We start from the raw sequence: 20,842 nt of genomic DNA, 5'->3' as shown, positions 1-20,842 counted from the left end.
GCCTCAGCCTCCTAGCTGGGACTACAGGCGCGCGCCACCACGCCCGACTAATTTGTATTTTTAGTAGAGACGGGGTTTCGCCATGTTTGCCAGGCTGGTCTCGAACTCCTGACCTCAAGTGATCCGCCTGCCTGGGCCTCCCAAAGTGTTGGGATTACAGGCGTGAGTCACCGGTGACTCTATTCCTTTTCGTATGGAAATGAGGTTAACTCATTTGCAGGAACCTAACGCCCGCCCTCCCCCTACTTGGATCGCTGGCGTGAACCCAGCGGCCCCGTGCTCTCCGTGTATCCCCGGATCGAGGCGCACGCGTTGTTGCAACGTTCCGCACTTAGGGATTAGAATGTGCCTTTGCGTTTCGTTTTGTTTTGCAACAATACAGGTGTGAGGGATCGCAGCCCTGGTCCAGGCTCTAGTCTCCCCGCCCTCTCGCTTTCTTGGGCCTCCGGGCGCCTCAAAGGTAAAACTAGGCCATTTGAAGCCTGCGAAGCGAAGGGCAGTCGGTCTTCAGGCCTAGCGGGCTGGGCTGGGCTGGGTCGGTGGACCCCTGGGCTGGCGGCGGGAGCAGAGTATCGAGCAGCTTTTAGGTGGGGTTCGGGCGGGGGACCTAGGACAACCGCGGGCCTCGCTCCTCCCCGGACGGGGCGGGACGGGGAAGTCCCGCCCACCAGGCCCGGGTCCCGGGCCGCCCCGAGGGCTGCGCCCACCTCCTTCCTGCCTCGGCAACCCCGGGCCCTAAGGGCAGGCCCCAACCGCAGAGGAGCAGGAGAGGGCAGAGGCTGGCGGGCCATGCCCTGGTCGTCCCGCGCCACCCTCCTTCGGGACCTGGTCCTGGGCGTGCTGGGCACCGCCGCCTTCCTGCTCGACCTGGGCACCGACCTGTGGGCCGCCGTCCAGTATGCGCTCGGCGGCCGCTACCTGTGGGCGGCGCTGGTGCTGGCGCTGCTGGGCCTGGCCTCCGTGGCGCTTCAGCTCTTCAGCTGGCTCTGGCTGCGCGCTGACCCTGCCGGCCTGCACGGGTCGCAGCCCCCGCGCCGCTGCCTGGCGCTGCTGCATCTCCTGCAGCTGGGTTACCTGTACAGGTGAGTGCTTCGCCCCGGGAGGGGAGGAGTGTCGGAGCTCAGCACCTCTGTCAGCTGGGTCACCTGTACAGGTGACACGCCATATGCCGGGAAGGGAACCAAGTCCTGTGGGCGCCTGGCCTACAGGTGAGCGTGCAGCCCTTTACGGAAAGGGAATCCCGGTAGACTGCCTTCATCCTAGCCCCAGCTTTCCTGGCACAGGCGAAGAAACTGAGGCCCAGGGAAGAAAGGGAGGCGCATGGGCTTTGAAGTCGGACCTCTCAGGGATCCACTTCAGGCTTTGCCCCCTCTCGCCTCACTTCTGCATTTCTCTGAGCCTCAGTTTCCTCCTCCATAGAAAGGAGGTAGTCACCCTGAGACAGGTTTGACGAGCAGGCCTGTTGTGAGGAGTGAGCGAAAGAGTGAGAAAGTGCCTCGCACAGTGCCTGGCCTGTAATGGCAGGGGCTGCGGACCCAGTTCAGCACCCCATGTTTCAGCATGGGCAGGGCCTTGGGAAGTCACTGACCTCTCAGTGGGGCTGTTTGGTTGCTGTTCCCATTGGGATGGGGATAGCGCCTGCCTGTTTGGTGAAGATGCAGTGAAATTACACCTGTCCACTGCCCTGGCTCAGAGTGAGCTCTCAGCAACCTCAGCTCGCTTCTTGATGACCTGGGCCCCCCTGGGAGTTTCAGCAGCCCTGACCCCACCACAGCGCTTGCCCCTCACAAAGGCCGCCTCTCACCCTGTCTGCCTGTTTGTATTCTTCCCCCTGAAACTTGGCTTCCCACCCCAGACCCAGCAAGAGGGCAGAGATGGCCTCTGACTCATCCATGCCCGTGGAGCCAGCCAGGGCTGGGCACAGGCTGGGTCCTGGAAAATGTGTGTGGATTCTGCTCCTTTTGGGACCTGGTGAAGCCTTGTAGAGATGGGGAAACAAACCCAGGGCTCAGAGGCATGCGACGAAGTCAGGGCAGAGGGTGGTGTGGGTTGGGATGGGGTGGCGGGGGCCAGGATGCGCTCTTGAATCTGTTTTTGCAAACTCTTGAGATCTTGCCTTGACAAAGCTGCACGGGGTCTCCAGGAGTGGAGGAGAGGAGCTTTGAATGTGGCAGTTTTGCCTGAGGGATTGTAGAGACATCAGAAAACCCCGGGTAGGCATGAAGGGGTGCAGTTGTTAAGTCCTGGGCAGGCCTCCACGAGCCGTGAATCTGTAACTACCTCATGCATCTTTGCAGCCAATATTTCTGCTGAGCTTGAGTCAGACAGACTGTACTAGCTTTGGCTTTGGAAACGGGTCTCTGTTCCTGCCTGTGAATTGGCCGAGGCAGGGGCCCCTTCCAGGTCACTGGGGACCATACGCAAAGGCTCCTGCTGAGGGAGAACCCCAGCCCGTCCTGCCTGCCTGCTCCTCAGTGTGTTCTTGGCTCCTTCCAGGGGAAGTGACAGTACATGTCTGGTGAATGAGCTTGTGATGAGTGAACGGGGTTCCCTCCCAATAGGCAACTGAGAGCAAAGTTCTGGGTGGAGGGTCCTTGGTGCATTCTCCACTTACTCTTCATGCCAGTGGGTACCCCAGGCCTGTCTCTCCACCCTCTGGACTCTCTTAACTCTGCCCCAATCTCCATCCTTAACCACTCAGGGCCAGCCTCTTAAATGGGATCCCTCCTTCCCATCTAACCCTCCTCCAGCCCCTCCCCTGTGTGGCCGGGGCAAGGCAGAGTCTGATTCCATCTGGCCTGTGCCCGGAAGTGCCCAAGAGGCAAATGTCCTCTTGCCCACAGGACCCCAGGAGATCTTGGGCACACTAAAGTTTGAGAACTACTGCCTCAGGCAACTTTATAGCATGCCTTTCCAATTCAGGTTTGGATCCAAATCCTCATTCCAGTACTTATGAGCTGCTTATAATTTTTTGTTTGTTTTTTTAAAAAGAGGCAGGGTCTGGTCAGGCTTGATGGCTCATGCCTGTAATCCTAGCAATCTGGGAGGCTGAGGTGGGCAGATCACTTGAGGTCAGGAGTTTGAGACCAGCCTGCTGAATATGGCAAAAGCTCATCTCTACAAAAATTAGCCAGGTGTGGTGGCGCATGCCTGTAATCCCAGCATCCCAGCTACTCCGGAGGCTGAGGCAGGAGAATGGCTTGAACCTGGGAGGTGGAGGTTGCAGTGAGCCAAGTTTGTGCCACTGCACTCTAGCCTGGGCGACAGGCGACAGATGCAGACTCTGTCTCCAAAAAAAAAAGAAAAAAAAAAAGAGAGAGAGAGGCAGGGTCTCTGTTGCCTGGGCTGGAGTGCAGTGGCACAATCAATCATGGCTCACAGTGGCCTTGAACTCCTGGGCTCAAGCTGTCCTCCTGCGTCAGCCTCCTGAGTAGCTTGGACTACAGGCTTGTAAGACCACGCCCAACTAATTTAAAAAAATTCTTTGTAGAGATGGGGCTTGCTGTGTTGCCCAGGGTGGTCTCAAACTCCTGGCCTCCAGTGATCCTCTTGCCTTGGCGGGTCAAAATGTTGGGATTACAGGCGTGAGCCACTGCACCCAGACCTTATTAGCTTCTTGATCCTGTTTCCCCATCTGTAAAATGGGCTTTTGTGAGAAGTAAACAGGACAAGGTTTGTGATGAGCTTGGGACAGTGCTTAGCCAGCAGGAGTAGAAGGTGTATTGATCCCCATTTTTGTTTTTGTTTTTTTTTTTTGAGACGGAGTCTTGTTCTGTCGCCAGGCTGGAGTGCAGTGGCACGATCTCGGCTCACTGTAACCTCCGCCTTGCAGATTCAAGAGATTCTCCTGCCTCAGCCTCCTGAGTAGCTGGGACTACAGGCGCGCACCACCACACTCAGCTAATTTTTTGTATTTTTAGTAGAGACGAGGCTTCACCATGTTAGCCAGGATGGTCTCGATCTCCTGACCTCGTGATCAGCCCACCTCAGCCTCCCAAAGTGCTGGGATTACAGGCATGAGCCACCACACCCGGCCTGGATCCTCATTTTACAGATGAAACAAGTTCAGTGAGGTTAGGACATTGCCGAAGGCCCCATAGCATGGATGTCAGGAGCCATGTTGGAGCCTGTGTCCACTCATTAGATGGGTGGGAGGCTGAGGAATTCACAGGACACTAACCTGGCCCTCTGGGCATTTGTGTGTGGTGCCTAGGTGCGTGCAGGAGCTGCGGCAGGGGCTGCTGGTGTGGCAGCAGGAGGAGCCCTCTGAGTTTGACTTGGCCTACGCCGACTTCCTCGCCCTGGACATCAGCATGCTGCGGCTCTTCGAGACCTTTTTGGAAACGGCACCACAGCTCACGCTGGTGCTGGCCATCATGCTGCAGAGCGGCCGGGCTGAGTACTACCAGTGTGAGTGAAGGCCTGTGGCTGGCCCCCGCGTCATGGCTTGGTGGGGGGTCTCTCTCAAATGTCGGAACTGTTTTTATTCTTTTATAAAGGCTGCTTAGAAAACAGGAGAACAGGCTTTAGTCAGGCAGATCTGGCTTGAAACCTAAAGTCACTCTACAGCTGTTTGAGTTTGGACAAATGCCTTGACCTCTCTGAGTATGTTTGTTCTCATCTGAAAAATGGGCTTAAATCCTCCTGCCTGATAGGTTGATGAAAGGTTTAAATGAGGTGATGCAAAGAAAGCCCATTTCCTGGTACATAAGTTCCTGGTACAGAGTCTCACTTTGTCATCGCCCGTAGTGGAGTACAGCGGCCTGATCATGGCTCACTGTAGCCTCGACCTCCCAGGCTCAAGTGATCCTGCTGTCTCAGCCTCCTGAGTAGCTGGGACTACAAGTGTGTATCACCATGCTGGCTAATTTTTCTTTCTTTTTTTTTTTTTTCTGTAGAGATGAGGTCCCACTTTGTTACCCAGGCTGGTCTTGAACTCCTGAGCTCAAGTAACCTCCTACCTCAGCCTCCTAAGGTGCTGGGATTACAGGTGTCGGCCACTGTGCCTGGCCCACAAGTCTTAATTGTAATTTTTATAATTTTGAAGATAATGAAGTGTGTAAGGTGCCTGATACAGCATAGGTAACTTTTTAGTTAAGAAACAATTTCATATGTTGGGAGGCCAAGGTGCACAGGTCGCTTGAGGCCAGAGTTGGAGACCATCCTGGGTAACATAGTGAGACCTCATCTCTTCAAAATTTTAAAAAGGAAACAAGAAACAATATATTGAATGCCTTCATCCAGTCAGGTTTTCATTGTGCATCTCTTCTGTGCCTGTTACTGTGCTGGGGACACAGCAGTGAACAAGATGGACCCAGCCCCTGCCCTGCCAGGATGATAGACTAAAACAAGTAGCTACGGTTGAGTGACTGGAAAAGGGAGAGGCAGGTAGCAGAGGCTCACAGGGCCCCCTAAGCATGGGTGAAGTTTATAGTGAGGAGCTTTGGGAGGGTTTTTGCCCATAAAAGGAAAGTGACTTGCCCATTTTCACAGACCCAGACAGTGGCCAAGCTAAAGAGGGCCCCCACTAACATCCGATTCAGGGTCCAAGCCTTCCCCTTTGCCTTCCTCCACCGCTGCCATAAATGCCACAGCCTCTCAAGAAACCAGTCCTCACTCTACCATCACTCGCTGTGTGACCCGGAGAGCCTTCCTATGGAAGATGGAGGTTAGACTCGATCTCCAAGGGCCCTGTCGTCTTGCTAGTCTGAGTCTATATATTGATTGAAAAAACAATAATAGCGGCTGTCACAATGGAGTGCCAGCTATTAGCCAGGCCTTGTGGGAAGCGCTTACAGTCATCATTGCTCATGTTCACAGCAGCCCTGTAGGTTTGTGCTATATTGATCTCCATTTTTAAAGAGGTACAGAAAGGTGAGTGACTTGCCCTGGGTTACTGGGCACTCACTGGGCACACATTTTTGTCTGTTGAGGGTTGGGGGTGTCTAGAACCAGGGCCAAGTGCAGACAGTCTGCACTGCGAGTGTGGCAGGGGGTAAGGGGGTGAGACAGATTTTCCCTACTTTTTCTTTAGCAAACATCTCTTTCGCTGCTGTTATGTGCCAGGTACTGGGCTGCTGGGGGATCCCAAGTGAGCAGAGTCTGTTTTCTACCCTCGAGGAGCTCAGAGATAAGGAAATAGATAATTACTGTGTGATGAGACTCCAGACAGAGGTGGGTGGCATGTTACAGGGATACCTGACACAGCTGAGTGGGTGGCATGGGGTCAGGGTGGGTGACTCCAGGGGCTCTTCAAGCTGGGGCCTGCGGGGTAATGGAGGAGTAGGCCGGGGAAGTGGGGCATGTGCTTCTGGCGACCTAACAGCCTGGGCAGAGCTTGTCAAGGTCACGGAAGGTGGCATGCTGGGCAAACTGGAAGAACATCAGCCCTGCTGAGACCTGGGCGAGGCTAATGGGCACAGATCTGTTTCCAGGCTAGGAGTGGGTTCTGGGCGCCTAATAGGTTCCCAGTAAACATCTGCCGAATGACTGCGGTGGACGGGGACAGGGGAGGAAGTAGTCGGGAGATGTGCCAGTGCCACTTCCATCCCTCCCTGGAGGCCCTTGTGCTTCTGCTCCAGGATTGGCAACCAGGAGGTGGGATAGGACCCCTGTTGTAAACTTCTGGATCTTGGAAAATCAAGATTAGGGGTCAGTCCAATGGCCTCTTGTCTTGGAGGGGAGGGGAGGGGAGTGCGGAGACCTTCTGTCCACACAGCAGGGACATCTCTCCTGGCCCTGAGGGCAGCTTTAGCCAGAGCCTGTTGCCACCCCGTGGGATTTTCTACTTCCTTTTTGAGACTAAGAAAGAGGGAACTGAGACTGTTGATTTCAGATACAAGAAAGGCTTGTGTTCTTCCCAGAAAGGAAGGGTTATCGGGCCCTGGAAGATGCCCAGGGTGCAGCCAAGGCCCAGAGGCGCTGAGTGCTGGGTGGGCCACAAGTCACATCCTTTCATCTTTGACAAATACCACCCGGATAGCACCTACACAGCAAAGCCCTCACTGTGGTGAGGGGCAGGTTCTATATTAGGAGTCATAGCTTTGTTTTTGGTTATGGGAACTCACTGGGTCTTCTCCAGCTGCAGATTTGCCTTCAACAAACGAAGGATTCTAATACCTACCCCAGGGTTGCTGGGAGGGCTCCCATGGTACCTGCGACCCCTGGGGAGTGCCAAGCAGGCTGGCCCCAGGACTCACTGTTCCCTCCTACTCTTTGCAGGGGTTGGCATCTGCACGTCCTTCCTGGGCATCTCGTGGGCACTGCTCGACTACCACCGGGCCTTGCGCACCTGCCTCCCCTCCAAGCCCCCCCTGGGCCTGGGCTCCTCTCTGATCTACTTCCTGTGGAACCTGTTGCTGCTGTGGCCCCGAGTCCTGGCTGTGGCCCTGTTCTCAGCCCTCTTCCCCAGCTATGTGGCCCTGCACTTCCTGGGCCTGTGGCTGGTACTGCTGCTCTGGGTCTGGCTTCAGGGCACAGACTTCATGCTGGACCCCAGCTCCGAGTGGCTGTACCGGGTGACGGTGGCCACCATCCTCTATTTCTCCTGGTTCAACGTGGCTGAGGGCTCCACCCGAGGCCGGGCCATCATCCACTTCACCTTCCTCCTGAGTGACAGCATTCTCCTGGTGGCCACCTGGGTGACTCATAGCTCCTGGCTGCCCAGCGGGATTCCACTGCAGCTGTGGCTGCCTGTGGGATGCGGCTGCTTCTTTCTGGGCCTGGCTCTGCGGCTTGTGTACTACCACTGGCTGCACCCTAGCTGCTGCTGGAAGCCGGACCCTGACCAGGTAGACGGGGCCCGGAGTCTACTTTCTCCAGAGGGGTATCAGCTGCCTCAGAACAGGCGCATGACCCATTTAGCACAGAACTTTTTCCCCAAGGCTAAGGATGAGGCTGCTTCGCCAGTGAAGGGATAGGTGAACGGCGTCCTTTGAAGCAGGATCAGACTCAGCTGGCAGAGATGGAGAGTGACTCTGCTGGCAGAAAGCAGGCGAGGATAAGCTAACGATGCTGCTGTGGCCTCTGCACTCAGCAAGAGTGGGATGCCTGTGCTGGGCCGGGCACCAGGGATGGTGCTGAGTGGGGCAGAGGCCTGCTTTCAAGGAGTTCACAGTGAACAAGATGAGAAGGGCTGGGCCCTGGAGGGTCAAGAGCCCCAATTATGTACAAGACACTTTGGGAGGAAAGAAGACTACCTTTTCCCCCTGCCATTGGTATAGCTGGTGCTCCAAAACTTCCACCTCCCTCCCTGGCCACCTCTAAAATGACTGGTATAGGTGCTGCCCCACCCCTTAGCTCCCCTATCCTGGGCTAGGAGGCCATGGGGGCTGTCCTCTAGAATTCTTCCTCCCCTCCCCCACACCATTCATTCAATTCATGAAACAAATCTTTGCTGAGAGCAGTTTATGTGCCAGGAACATCATTCTGTCCTTGCAACCTGGCAAGACCAGCTACCACCCTAGCTTCATCCCCTACTTGCACCAACCAGTCCCGGGTTAGATCTCAAATGCTGGAAGCCAGGGATGCCCAACTCTGGGTAGCCCCAGTCAGAACCTCTGGGATCGCAGTGAAGCTGGCCTGGCCTCTGCTCCTGCTCTCAAGGGGCTGCTTTTCAACCAAGAGCCTTGTGAGCCTGGTCTGAGCTTTGCACAGCCACTGAGTATTTTTTATGCCTTAGCCAGTGTACCTCCTACCTCAGTCTATGTGAGAGGAAGAGAATGTGTCCCTGTGGGTCTCTGCAAGTGACAGACGTGTTGTTTTCAACAGTATTATTAGGTTATGATTAAAGCCTCATGAAATCCTCCCACCTAGTCTGTGTCATCAAACGAAATCTGTGGAGTTCAGAGCCTGAACTGGAAGAGGTCAGGGACATAAAATCTACCTCTCAAAATCAGTCAAGGTCCATGAACAGAGAGAGGGCTGGCTTAGGTGGGGTTTCTCAACCTCGTGTTTGAAGTTTCAGGAGCTGGTGAGCCAGCGTGGGGTTGACAGCTCAGCTGGAGATCAGAATCCAGATCTGGGCTGACTTAGTGCATCCTCTTCAACACCAGCTCTGCGGCTGGGCCCAGCAGGAGTGGCCACAGACACATTTAGGGCCAAGAAGTGAATATAGTTGCCTGGTGAAGAAAGGTCTTTTTGCTGGGAGCTCTAAGAGGTTAAGTGATGAGGTACCTTAGGGGATGTGGATGTGGTTGGTGGGTGATGGTGCTGGGGAAGTGGAACCTTTTGCTGTTCTAGGAGGTCCATGGTTTGGAGAAACAAGGGACAGAAAAGTCAATTGAGATAGAGAAGAAAAGGTTCTAGTCACCGCTGTGATGGGATCCAGGATAGTCTCAGCTCTGTTACTATTCTGGTGGAGACACAAAAACCAGGATAAGTAAAACATTTAGTATATCAGATAGTGTTAAGTGCTAAAAGAAAAAGGGAAAGAGATAGGGAGAGAGAGTAGGTATTTGTGTTGGGGGTGGGAATTACAACTTTGTATAGAATGGCTGCAGAAGGCCTTCCTGCAAAACTGGTAAGCTGGTTAGCAGTGACTTGGGTGTGGCCTATAAATGTCATGAGAAGGGGCAGAACCTGGAGTCACTGGTAGCTTGAACCACTGTGGCGGAAGGAATGATGCAAACAGAATTCCACCGGATGAAGCACTGGTAACCGCTCTACTGGCCTGGAGCTAAAGTTGACCCAGAGATGAAGGGTGGGGGCAGGGACAAGATCTGGGAAGATGATGCTGGTGACTTCTACATACAAGCAATGGTTAGAGGCAGAAAGGATCCTGCAGATCATCCTGTCTAGTGATTTTCAGGCTTTTGAATATCATGTACCTATAAAATGGCCAACATGGTTGCAACTTAATTTTAACAAAAAAGGGCATTAAAAACTAATTTTAACAAAAAAGGGCATAAAAACCACCATTTGGCTGGGCATGGTGGCCCACACCTGTAATCCCAGTACTTTGGGAGGCCGAGGTGGGTGGATCACCTGAGGTCGGGAGATCGCGACCAGCCTGACCAACATGGAGAAACCCCATCTCTACTAAAAATACAAAATTAGCCAGGCACATGCCTATAATCCCAGCTACTCGGGAGGCTGAGGCAGGAGAACCGCTTGAACCTGGGAGGCGGAGGTTGCGGTGAGCCAAGATCGTGCCATTGCACTCCAGCCTGGGCAACAAAAGCAAAACTCTGCCTCAAACAAAACAAAACACTACCACCATTTATTTTCATCATCTCATAAAAGGACGTACCAATCTTAGAACAAAGACCATTCTTCTAATTGAATACATGTAAACATACACACACACCTGAAGTTGCAGGAAGAGATGGAGATGTTTATCTACTCTGTGCTTGAAATCAATGCCTCTAATATTTGTCCTTATAACTGAGTAGGGATATAGCAGCTAAGGGTTTGCTTCAACTAATGTGCACCTAATGAGGAAAACATTTAATAACTAGAATAGGCAACTTCCTCTTTTCTGGGGAATTTTTGGAAAAATACATCTTATAGTCTGACATGTATGGTAGGTACTTGGAAGCTAGAACCCAATTCTGATTTCCTTCATTGGACTAAAAGGCAGAAAGGCTTTGTGACTGTTTTCCAGACCAGAGGGATACAGCCAGACCCAAATCAGAGAAATGAAATGAGAAAAAGTAGTTGATGTGACATGAAATCAGGGCAAATCAAACGAGGTTTGGTATCAGTTTGTCAGTTTTATCGCTTTTGTGGTTTAAGTGCAGCACAGCAAGGTACTGATTTCTCTCCTTAATAAATTTCAGCACATTTGGCAGCGAATGCAATCTTTTCTCACTCCAGTTCTAAACTTTAAAAGCAATATATTTTAGAAATAATACATTCTCCCATGCAAATTATTTTAAAATATTTTCCCATGTATATCTATACCAAATGGTTTGGTTTTACTTTTTTGGTGAAATGACCCAGTTACTGAAAGGGTGACATCTTTCTAATGAACTCTTTAGAATTTTTATGAAGCCATAATTAGGACCCCACACAGCTGGGCAACTGTGCTGATCCTATTCAGAAAAGACACAGGAGCAAACTATAGAAAATAAAAACTTTATTTTTTTCAAGTTTATAAGATAGTTCCCATTACATATAACATTATGGTCACGGATTCTACAGCCACAAATGCCCGCAGTCACATAAATATATCCAATCCGATCAATGCCTTTTCCTAACAGAGGCATCTGAAGTTCAGAGGGAGAGTCGCATTTTGAGTAGAAGTCATCCTTAATGGGAGGGCTCCTGTCAGTGCATTAGGAACTAGCCAAGGAGCCTTGCTTGCCAGAGCTGTCTGACTCAGAGGAGAGGAAGGGACAGATGGCCTGCTGACTGGGGCTGAGGCAGAACTAGATTTTCTCTCTTGTGGTTTAAGATATTTTAGAATCTCGGAATTCAGATCCTATAGCGTGAATATCTGGGGAGTTCTAACTTCTGGATGAAAAAGGAAACCAATTTAGTGGTAAGAAATAGAAGCCTGCTTAAGAGGGACCCTAACTGCCTCCTTGAGGAGTAAGGAGTCAGAGGAAGACCCTAAGCTCACCACTCCTTGGCCCAGACCATTGCTCTACCCCATACTCCTCTCCCCCGTGGTTCAGTGACACTGACAACCATTCAAGGTAGTAAACATCTAGAAGCTCCACATGCTGCAGCTAGAGTTTGCCAATCAGATTCTATTTGGAACTTTAAAGCTGAGTTTGTGTAAACTGCGAACAAGCTGTGGCATCAGTCTCTTGGGACAACTCACTAGCTTTACAGAAGACAGGAACACCCCAAATCAAACAAAAGCCCAGATAGGCATCTAAATCTGGAGCAGGTGTCCATTCTTCTGGACACTACCAGCTGCCCCAGGGGCACTGGACAGGGTGATGCTAAGGCACAGTCAGTTTTACATTCGAAAGTCAAGCCACCTCCTCAACCCAAGACACACCTCACTCCAGATCTACTAGAGAGAGCCCTCACCATGACATTACAGACCCATCTTGTAGAACCCACAGTGCCTGGCCAGGCACGGTGGCTCATGCCTGTAATCCCAGCACTCTGGGAGGCTGAGGCGAGCAGATCACCTGAGGTCAGGAGTTTGAGAACAGCCTGGTCAACATGGTGAAACCCCGTCTCTACTAAAAATACAAAAATTAGCCAGGCATGGTGGTGGGCGCCTGTAATCTCAGCTAATCAGGAGGCTGAGATAGGAGAATCGCTTGAACCTGGGAGGCGGAGGGTGCAGTGAGCTGAGATCATGCCACTGTACTCCAGCCTGGGCGACAGAGCGAGGCTCCATCTCAAAAAAAAAAAAAAAAAGAGAACCCACCATGCCCAGCTAGGGAAGGACTCATCATTTGGCTAATTTCATGAGGACTCTAATGAAGAGGGCCTCCCCCTTGATGAATGGACCCACAGTGTCCTTTGGTCCTCAGCTTCCAACAGCTCTTAATCCTACCCACTTATTTTCCTTTCCAGATTTTTGTGTTGGGGTGGAGAAAAAGACAGGGTAATTACAGAGAGCACCGTGTTCCCGGGACAATTCAATTTGGCAAAGAGCCAAGAAGCTCCTGTTTTCTCTCTTCCATTTAAATGAGGGTGGCAACAACCAGGAATGAGCAGAGACTGCTCTGCTCAGCCTCCTTACCTCTCTTGGCCAAGTTCAAGTTCCTTTTGGAAAGAGCTAAGCTAGGAAGTCAGAGTAAGAGGAAAAAGGCCATTGATAAAAGTGAGTTCAAGTTATATTCTAAAATAAAGAGCTCCCAAGAGGGTGGAGAGGGAAGTATCTGTGTGTGTATGCTTGTGTGCATGGTGGGGGTACCACTCCGCAGCCTCACAAACCTGAAGCGCAGCACAACAGCCGTGGCCTTTGTCCAGGACAAAAACCCAACAGCTATACTGCATAGGGGGAGGGTTTGAGGCCTCAGAGTAAAACCTAGAGCTTCCTAAGATCAACCATCAAACAAGGCAGAGCAGCATCTAGGCAACTATGCTGAATACAGACCAAGGGAAGGCCTACCTCACACTACATCTCCCTCCTCCCAACCCCACAGGAAACAAGGCCAAAGAGGCAGCCAAGTAAAGGAGCACTGACTTCAGCTACTCAGCAAAAACTTACTCCTTAAAATCGTGAGTCATGAGCACTTTTCAATGAGTTCTGAAGGAATGTGTATACCAGCCTCTCTCTCTTCCTATCTGGGTGGCCTGGCATTGGAAGGAGTCTTGCCTCTTTGTGCTGCAACATCTCTGGAAATGGGTACGCAGAGTCTCTGGCGACAAGCAATTATAGCTGGGGTTGGTCAACAATGCCTCCTGCGGACCAATCCTGCATCTCAATCTGAGGTTGCTTGTATCATCTCTCTCTCTGCAGCCTGGGAGAGGCTGATCTTCCTCAGCTCTAGGGAATTTTATCCTGCCTGAGCAGATGCCCAAATTGCTCTTGGAGGGATGGGGCATCCAACAATCATGGCTGGGCTAGAAGGCTGTGACTAGTGCCTGGGCACCCACCAATCTGCCCAGAGGTCGAGAGATGCTCCTGCATTTGGCCTAGGATTAAGTTTTGGGCCATGAAGTAGGGAATGATGCAATACTCTCATTTAAATCAGGAAAGTCTGGCTGGGCGCAGTTGCTCATGCCTACAATCCCAACACTTTGAGAGGCCAAGGCAGGAGGATCGCTTGAGGCCAGGTGTTCAAGACCAGCCTTGGCAACAATGTGAAACCTCTCCTCCCCCAACAATCAGCAAAGTCTTTCTGGTTTCCTAATTTAGAATGGGATTTGAGAAGCAGGGTTTTCCATGGGAAGATTTAAATATAGCAATCTGCTCTTCAGTTTCAGGCAGAGATCTGGGTAAATATACACCTGAGACATCCTTCATATGGCTTAGGGCTTCCACAAAGGAAGTCAAATACATTGGCAGTTTTGGCCAAAATGTAGTTATAAGCATGTTTTCAGATTTGAATTCTTGGGTCTAATACCCGGGGACTGGCCAAAGCTGCCTGGGGGTGGACATGAGGTGCAGAGGGCAGGAAAGGGGTAAGAACCTAGCATTATGATGACTAAGAAGGAACAAGCTGCAGGGCGAGCATCTGATGGGAAATGGGTGCTTCTCTGCAGGAGGAATAGGTAGAACCTTTCGGTCTCAAGAGCCAAAGAAGCCGAAATTCATAAGACGCTTTAGTTCCTTCTCTCCAGTTTGGAAGCTAAGCCTCCTGGGATACAGTCTGAATGAGAGTCAAGCTGAAGGAGTTTTTAGGGTTGTGCCATTTGACTAAAGGGAAAAGGGACTGGAAAGAAGACTAAGGCTTCTAGATGGGAAATGACAAAGTTTAAAGTTACTCAGTGTCCAGTGCCCCGCAGTTCACCAGCTAGGAGATGGAAGAATAGGAAAGGAACCATTCTAGAGAGCAGACCACTGGAGCAGCTATAGAGGTGCTACTGCCACAGAGAGGTATTTTAGATATTTCAATTACTATTTTCAAGACTTTAAACACCCCTTTCTTGCTAGAAAAAGAAAGTGGGGGAAATCTGCATCAAAGATCAGACCCTTACCTATAAAAATAACATACACATTCACTGGAAATAAGTGAGATTCTAAGCTAAAGAGACTCTAAGACTGCAAGAGATGTTATCATAAAAGTCTGCTGCATTTATCTGATCACCACAAGTTATTAGTAATTCTCAATCTGGTCATGGACTAAGAGTGCAATTCTGCCCCAGGAATTTCCTTTTTTCATTTTCTGAAAACAAAAAACAAAAACAAAACAGAAAAATTAAAAGCACTGTAGCTGCAGTGAGTCCATTGTTCTCTCTATCCAACTGTCCCTGCTTCTGTATGGAGATGAACACGGGGCTACAGCTCACTCTTAGCAAAAATTGCAGCTGTTGGTTCTGATTGTGTTCTCGCCAGCATTCCATGGATAAAGACAGACAGAGAGAGGGAGAGAGGGAGGGAGAGAGGAAGGGAGGGAGAGAGAGAGGGAGAAAGAGAAAGAGAGAAATAGAGAAAGAGAGAGAGACAGAGACAGAGACACAGAGAGAGACAGACAGAGAAAGTTCTCAGTTGGTTCCAGTCTCCAGCTCCCTTCAGGAGTGAAAAGGAGCTCAAAGGGAAGGCTCCTCATTCCAGTTCTTAGAGAAAATCAAGCTCTAAAGCCTGGTGAAGGGATACTAGGTCTCCGTGGTTTGTGATCCTCCAGAAAGGCATGTTGTGCTGGAAGAGAGTGGGAATAGCTGGTTAATCCAACTTCTTCTGAGAGCTTATATTAAATATTTGCCAATACTCTTTCCTCAACACACCTCTCCCCAAGGTACATGGTAACCCTATCTATCCCTGCCTCATAGGGCTGTTATAATGATCAAATAATCATATGTATAAGGACCTTGTACATTGCACACTTTATAAAAGTGAGAAATTTTAAATAGGTTTCAGTGGTACTTTGTGCTTTTGAGAGATTACCTGTTCTAGCTATTATTTTGAAGACAGGGTCTTGCTGTGTCACCCAGGCTGGAGTGCAATGGTGTGATTATAGCTTACTGTGGCCTTGAACCCCTGGGCTCAGGCAATCCTCTTACCCCAGCATCCTGAGTAGCTGGAACTACAGGCATTCTAGTTATCATATAGGGTCTTAAGGATCAAATAAAATGGCCCAGGTGAAAAATTAGTATTTGATATAAGATTATACTGTCTTATGGATGGTCAATTTCTTGTAAGTTTCAGAACTACAAGACCTAAATCTTATCTATGTCCAAGATGGAGAATGTACAGATCTGGGAAATAATAATCCCATTATATTATGTAGTCAAAATCATGTCCAGAATACTGTGTGCTGTTCTGGAGGCCATATTTTACTTTTTATTTTGAGACAGGCTCTCATTCTGTCACCCAGGCTGGAGTGTAGTGGTATGAACATGGCTCACTGCAGCCTTGACCTCCTGAGCTCAAGCGATCCTCCCACCTCAGCCTCCCAAGTAGCTGGGACTAAAGGCATGTGCCATTACACCTGGCTAATTCTTTATTTTTTGTAGAGATGAAGCCTCACTATATTGTCCAGGCTGGTCTTGAACTCCTGGGCTCAAGCAATCCTCCCACCTTGGCCTCCCAAAGTGCTAGGGATTACAGGCATAAGCCACTGTGCCTGGAGGCCATATTTTTTTTTTTTTTTTTTTTGAGACAGAGTCTCACTCTGTCGCCCAGGCTGGAGTGCACTGGCACGATCTCAGCTCACTGCAAGCTCTGCCTCCCGGGTTCACGCCATTCTCCTGCCTCAGCCTCCCAAGTAGCTGGGACTACAGGCCCCTGCCACCGCGCCTGGCCAATGTTTTATATTTTTAGTAGAGATGGGGTTTCACCGTGTTAGCCAGGATGGTCTCGATCTCCTGACCTCGTGATCCGCCTGTCTCGGCCTCCCAAAGTGCTGGGATTACAGGCATGAGCCACCGTGCCCGGCCGATATTTTTAAATTAAATTAAATTAATTTTTTACATTTTTTGAGACAGGGTCTCACTCTTTTGCCCAGGCTGGGATGCAGTGGTGCTATCTCAGCTCACTGCAACCTCCACTCCCAGGTTTAAGTGATTCTCATGTGGAGGCCATATTTTAAAGGAGGGTTTTGATAAACCCAAGTGTTGGAAACCATGTTCTATGAAGCTGAGGAGATTAACTTTCCTATCATCTAGTTGAAACTGGTTCCAAGTTACTCAGAATATTGAGGTCCTAGAACACAGTTATTTTGGCATATACCCTAGTTGTTTTTCAAGCCAGCTGCTCACACATAATATTTAAAAGGCTATTAACATACAGAAGAGGAAACCGACTTGTTATGTTCAAGAATGCCAGACTAGAGGCCAGGTGCAGTGGCTCATGCCTGCAATCCCAGCACTTTGGGAGGCTGAGGTGGGTGGATCACCTGAAGTCAGGAGTTTGAGACCAGCCTGGCCAACATGGCAAAACCTTGTCTCTACTAAAAATACAAAAATTAGCTGGGAGTGGTGGTGTGCACCTGTAGTCCCAGCTACTTGGGAGGCTGAGGCACGAGAACTGCTTGAACCCAGGAGGCGGAGGCTGCAGTGAGCCAAGATCATGCCACTGCACTCCAGCCTGGGCGATGGAGTGAGACTCCACCTCAAAAACAAAACAAAAGAATGCCAGACTAGTATGTGAAGGTAGAGAAATTTTTGCTCAGTGGAAGAGGGAACACCCTAACAGCTTGGTTGACCCCACGGTGGAATAGGCTACTGGGAACCAGTGTCCTCATCCTTGGGCATATTCAAGCAAGGACTAGAGAGACTTCTGTCAGAAAGGCTGCAGAAAAGATCCTTCACAGAGTATAGGTTGAACCGGATAAAGTGCTAAGGCATTTTCCAGTGGGTGTATACTTTTTTTGTTTGTCTTTTTTGAGACAGGGTCTTGTTCTGTTGCCCAGGCTGGAGTGCAGTGGCACGATCTCGGCTCACTGCAACCTCCGTCTTCAGGGTTCAAGCAATTCTTGTGCCTCAGCCTCCCGAGTAGCTGGGATTACAGGAGTGCACCACCATGCCCGGCTAATTTTTATATTTTTAGTAGAGATGGGATTTCACCATGTTGGCCAGGCTAGTCTCGAACTCCTGACCTCAGGTGATTTGCCTGCCTTGGCCTCCCCAAGTGCTAGGATTATAGGCATGAGCCACTGTGCCCAGCCTCAATGGATGTATTCTGTTGTAGATGATTAAAGACATTAGCTCAGAGTTACCAACTCTGCTGATGACTTGAGTTGTTCTCTCCCCCATACCCTTCTTCAGACCAGGAAACACTAATGCCTACACCCACTAGTGTCTTTCCCAAAGAGGGCAACAAGAAGCACTTTAGAATCAAAGCTTCATAACATATGTGAAAAAATAAGGATCCCTAAATTGCTACATAAAGTGGCAAATGAAAACATGAGATAATAATGCCAACTGATTACCAATCTCATAGTTTATTATAGTTGCTAAGGCTTCTACTTAACCGGATGAAGAGCATCAGGACAGTTGGTTCTAGCCGGCAACCCAATGCCTCCATGTCTAAGAAATAGAGTTGCTGGAAGAAAATAAATTGGGGTAGGGAGGGAAAGAACTTCTACAGATCCATTTAGCAGATGAGGATACTCAAAGAGGATACTTGTTCAAAGTCACATAGCTGATACACAGATGGGATTTTAAGTTCTATAGCCAAGACTCTTTCATCTATTGTTTCCTATATTAAGAAGGGGTGACCTGGGCCAGGCGCGGTGGCTCAAACCTGTAATCCCAGCACTTTGGGAGGCCGAGGCAGGTGGATCACAAGGTCAGGAGTTCAAGACCAGCCTGGCCAATATGGGAAGCCCTGTCTCTACTAAAAATACAAAAATTAGTTGGGCATGGTGGCAGGTGCCTGTAGTCCCAGCCACTTGGGAGGCTGAGGAAGGAGAATTGCTTGAATCCAGGAGGCGGAGGTTGCAGTGAGCCGAGATCGTGCCACTGCACTCCAGCCTGGGAGATAGAGTGAGACTCTGTATCAAAAAAAAAAAAAGAAAAAAAGAAGGGGTGACCTGAAGTTGGGACCTGTATAGTGGTGAGGTTAACATCAGAACAATCTTTTCAGGGCCCAAAGGCAGGAAAGACTTTCTCTACAGAAACAGCTATTGGTTGTACTGTCTGAGAACTTGAAGCATGGAAAAGAAAGAATGATTAGACTTTTTGCGGTCAAGTCTGATGCTTGAGAAGGCACTGTCTTTGAAGATGGAAGATGGGGCACATCTCAGGTTTAATGATGGGATCCCTGTAGAAGGGCTTAAAGATTTTAAGATTCTTGAGTGACAGGGAGGAAGAGGAAGGGATGGATCTAAAAACTTAAGAGGAAAAACTCCATCTGGAGAAAAAAAAGACCCTCTTTTTCTTTAAAGAAAAATGGGAGAGGAAGAAAGAGAAAATACTATAAATGCGCAATAGATTGTTAAGATTTTGTAGTTTTTCCCATTTTTCTAATTACTTGATGTACAACCACATACACTATTTTTCTTTACCATGGTTACCTGTTTGGCTGCAATTTCTTCATCTCGTCCATCTCCAATCACTACATATGTGACTTTCTTTCCAAACCTTGACACAATTCTCTCAAAGCAGCTCTCCTTACCTGATGAGAAAAAGAAATTTCCTGTTAGAATACTCTTCTTTTCAAAACCAAAGAAGAGGGCTGCTGCTAGGTTCACCTGCCTGTGCTTAGGTGGACTAAGTGACAGCCCATGTAGTTTGCTTGCTGGGGAGTAGGGATGGGAGCTAGAGATCCAGTAGACCCTCTGCCCAAAGAATGTGAAGTTGTGCCATTAAAATAACTTGGCTGGGCACGGTGGCTCACGCCTGTAATCCCAGCACTCTGGGAGACCGAGGCGGGCAGATCACCTGAGGTCGGGAATTTGAGACCAGCCTGACCAACGTGGAGAAACCCCGTCTCTACTAAAAAACAAAATTAGCTGGGCGTGGTGGCGCGTGCCTGTAATCCCAGCTACTGGGGAGGCTGAGGCAGGAGAATCGCTCGAACCCGGGAGGTAGAGGTTGCAGTGAGCTGAGATCATGCCATCGTACTCCAGCCTGGGCAACAAGAGCGAACTGTCTCAAAAAACAAAAACAAAAACAAAAAAAACCCAAAAACTTATTTTAACCTTCATGTTGAGGGTGAAGTCCCTAAGATCTTAGTGTGAGGGAATTTCTATAAATGGGAGAGATTAATAGGTTTAGTGACTTGCCCCTAGATCACAAACAAGCAGCTAGAAGTTGGGGCCCCTGACTCCAAATCTAGGCTCTGGTCATTGTGCCATAATGAATGAATGATTTTTGGGGTGAAATGTTTTAGGGTAGAAAAGAGAAATGAAAACACAAGGCCCTGATTTCTTGTTAGAAACAAAAACAAAAAGCCATTTCCCTCCAATTCTTCATTTCCCAGAAACAGTCCTGGGTATAGGCCTTATGTCTTTCAGTGAGAGAATAGCCCCAGAATAGAACTGAGAACAGTGACCAATAAATATGGCAGCAACATTTGTCATATCTGTCCTTACTTACTATACCTTGTAGTTGTAACCAAGATACTGCATCACTGAAATTGACCTTGGGAAATGGGTGATTTAAATCCATTTCTCAGAACTGCAGACAGTTTTGAGAAACATGGCAGTGTATCAAAACTCAAATCCCATCTGCAACCAACACCTAAAACATGCACAGATCATACTGCTGTGGGAAAGACACTTTATTTGTATAAATAAAAGGAAGTTATATCCCTTGCTCTTTTTATCTCCCTGCTTCTGCCACCTTCTTCAGTTAAACAAGGTCCTAACTGTGGCTTTCTTCTTCATCCTGCTCTATTAACCTTCTTGTTCTTTCCCCTTGCCCAATAGAGTGACTTAGCACCAGGGTTCCTGTGTAAATAAGATAAAGCTGCCTCTTCCTCAAGACACTGGACTGCCATCTGCTGGAAAATCACTGTAATATATAAATATACAAATCTAAGATAGCTGTAACATAATTGGCCAGAACTTATACTTCCATACTCAGAAGTCCTATTTGGCACAGAAGTTGTGCAGATATGTAACTGTAAATCTTTGACATCCTTAACCCAGTGGCACTTCAAAACAGATGGACTAGTCAACTGGACCAGACACTAGTTCACTCTGGGCTCAGCTGGCTACTTATAATACAAGGCTTGGCTTAAGTGCACTTGGGTCTCTTTTAGTGCTAATATTTTACAATAGAATTGTCATGCCTTAGATTGATATGAGGGATTCAATCAATGTTTGCTGAGTAAATTCATATTAATCGCACAAATGATTCAGTAGAGGACTGTAGTCCAGGT

At 49.3% G+C, this 20,842-nt stretch overlaps 2 protein-coding genes across 5 annotated transcripts in view; one reads left to right on the top strand and one right to left on the bottom strand.

Moving 5' to 3' along the window:
- The first annotated feature begins 307 nt into the window (after positions 1-307).
- On the top strand, positions 308-8,804 carry XKR8 (XK related 8). Its single transcript, NM_001132645.1, is given in 4 exon segments — positions 308-460; positions 4,214-4,410; positions 6,067-6,174; positions 7,222-8,804. Coding segments are annotated over 2 exon segments (126 nt in total). The 5' UTR covers positions 308-460; positions 4,214-4,313; the 3' UTR covers positions 6,096-6,174; positions 7,222-8,804.
- A 2,256-nt stretch (positions 8,805-11,060) lies between these two features.
- The window catches only part of EYA3 (EYA transcriptional coactivator and phosphatase 3), a 205,789-nt gene continuing 196,007 nt past the window's right edge, over positions 11,061-20,842 (bottom strand). For all 4 annotated transcript variants that reach the window (XM_054538878.1, XM_002811181.5, XM_003775759.4 and 1 more), the window contains 2 exons: positions 19,032-19,132; positions 11,061-15,214 (listed from right to left, as the gene is read on the bottom strand). In XM_054538878.1, the coding sequence (XP_054394853.1) occupies positions 15,134-15,214; positions 19,032-19,132 (182 nt within the window). In that variant the 3' untranslated portion in view covers positions 11,061-15,133. The remainder of the gene's footprint in view (positions 15,215-19,031; positions 19,133-20,842) is intronic.

Source organism: Pongo abelii, chromosome 1 (assembly GCF_028885655.2).
Source record: "Pongo abelii isolate AG06213 chromosome 1, NHGRI_mPonAbe1-v2.0_pri, whole genome shotgun sequence".
Classification (NCBI taxonomy): Eukaryota; Metazoa; Chordata; class Mammalia; order Primates; family Hominidae; genus Pongo; species Pongo abelii.
Note: the sequence above shows the minus strand (reverse complement) of the source record. Positions and strands in the feature narration are given on the sequence as shown.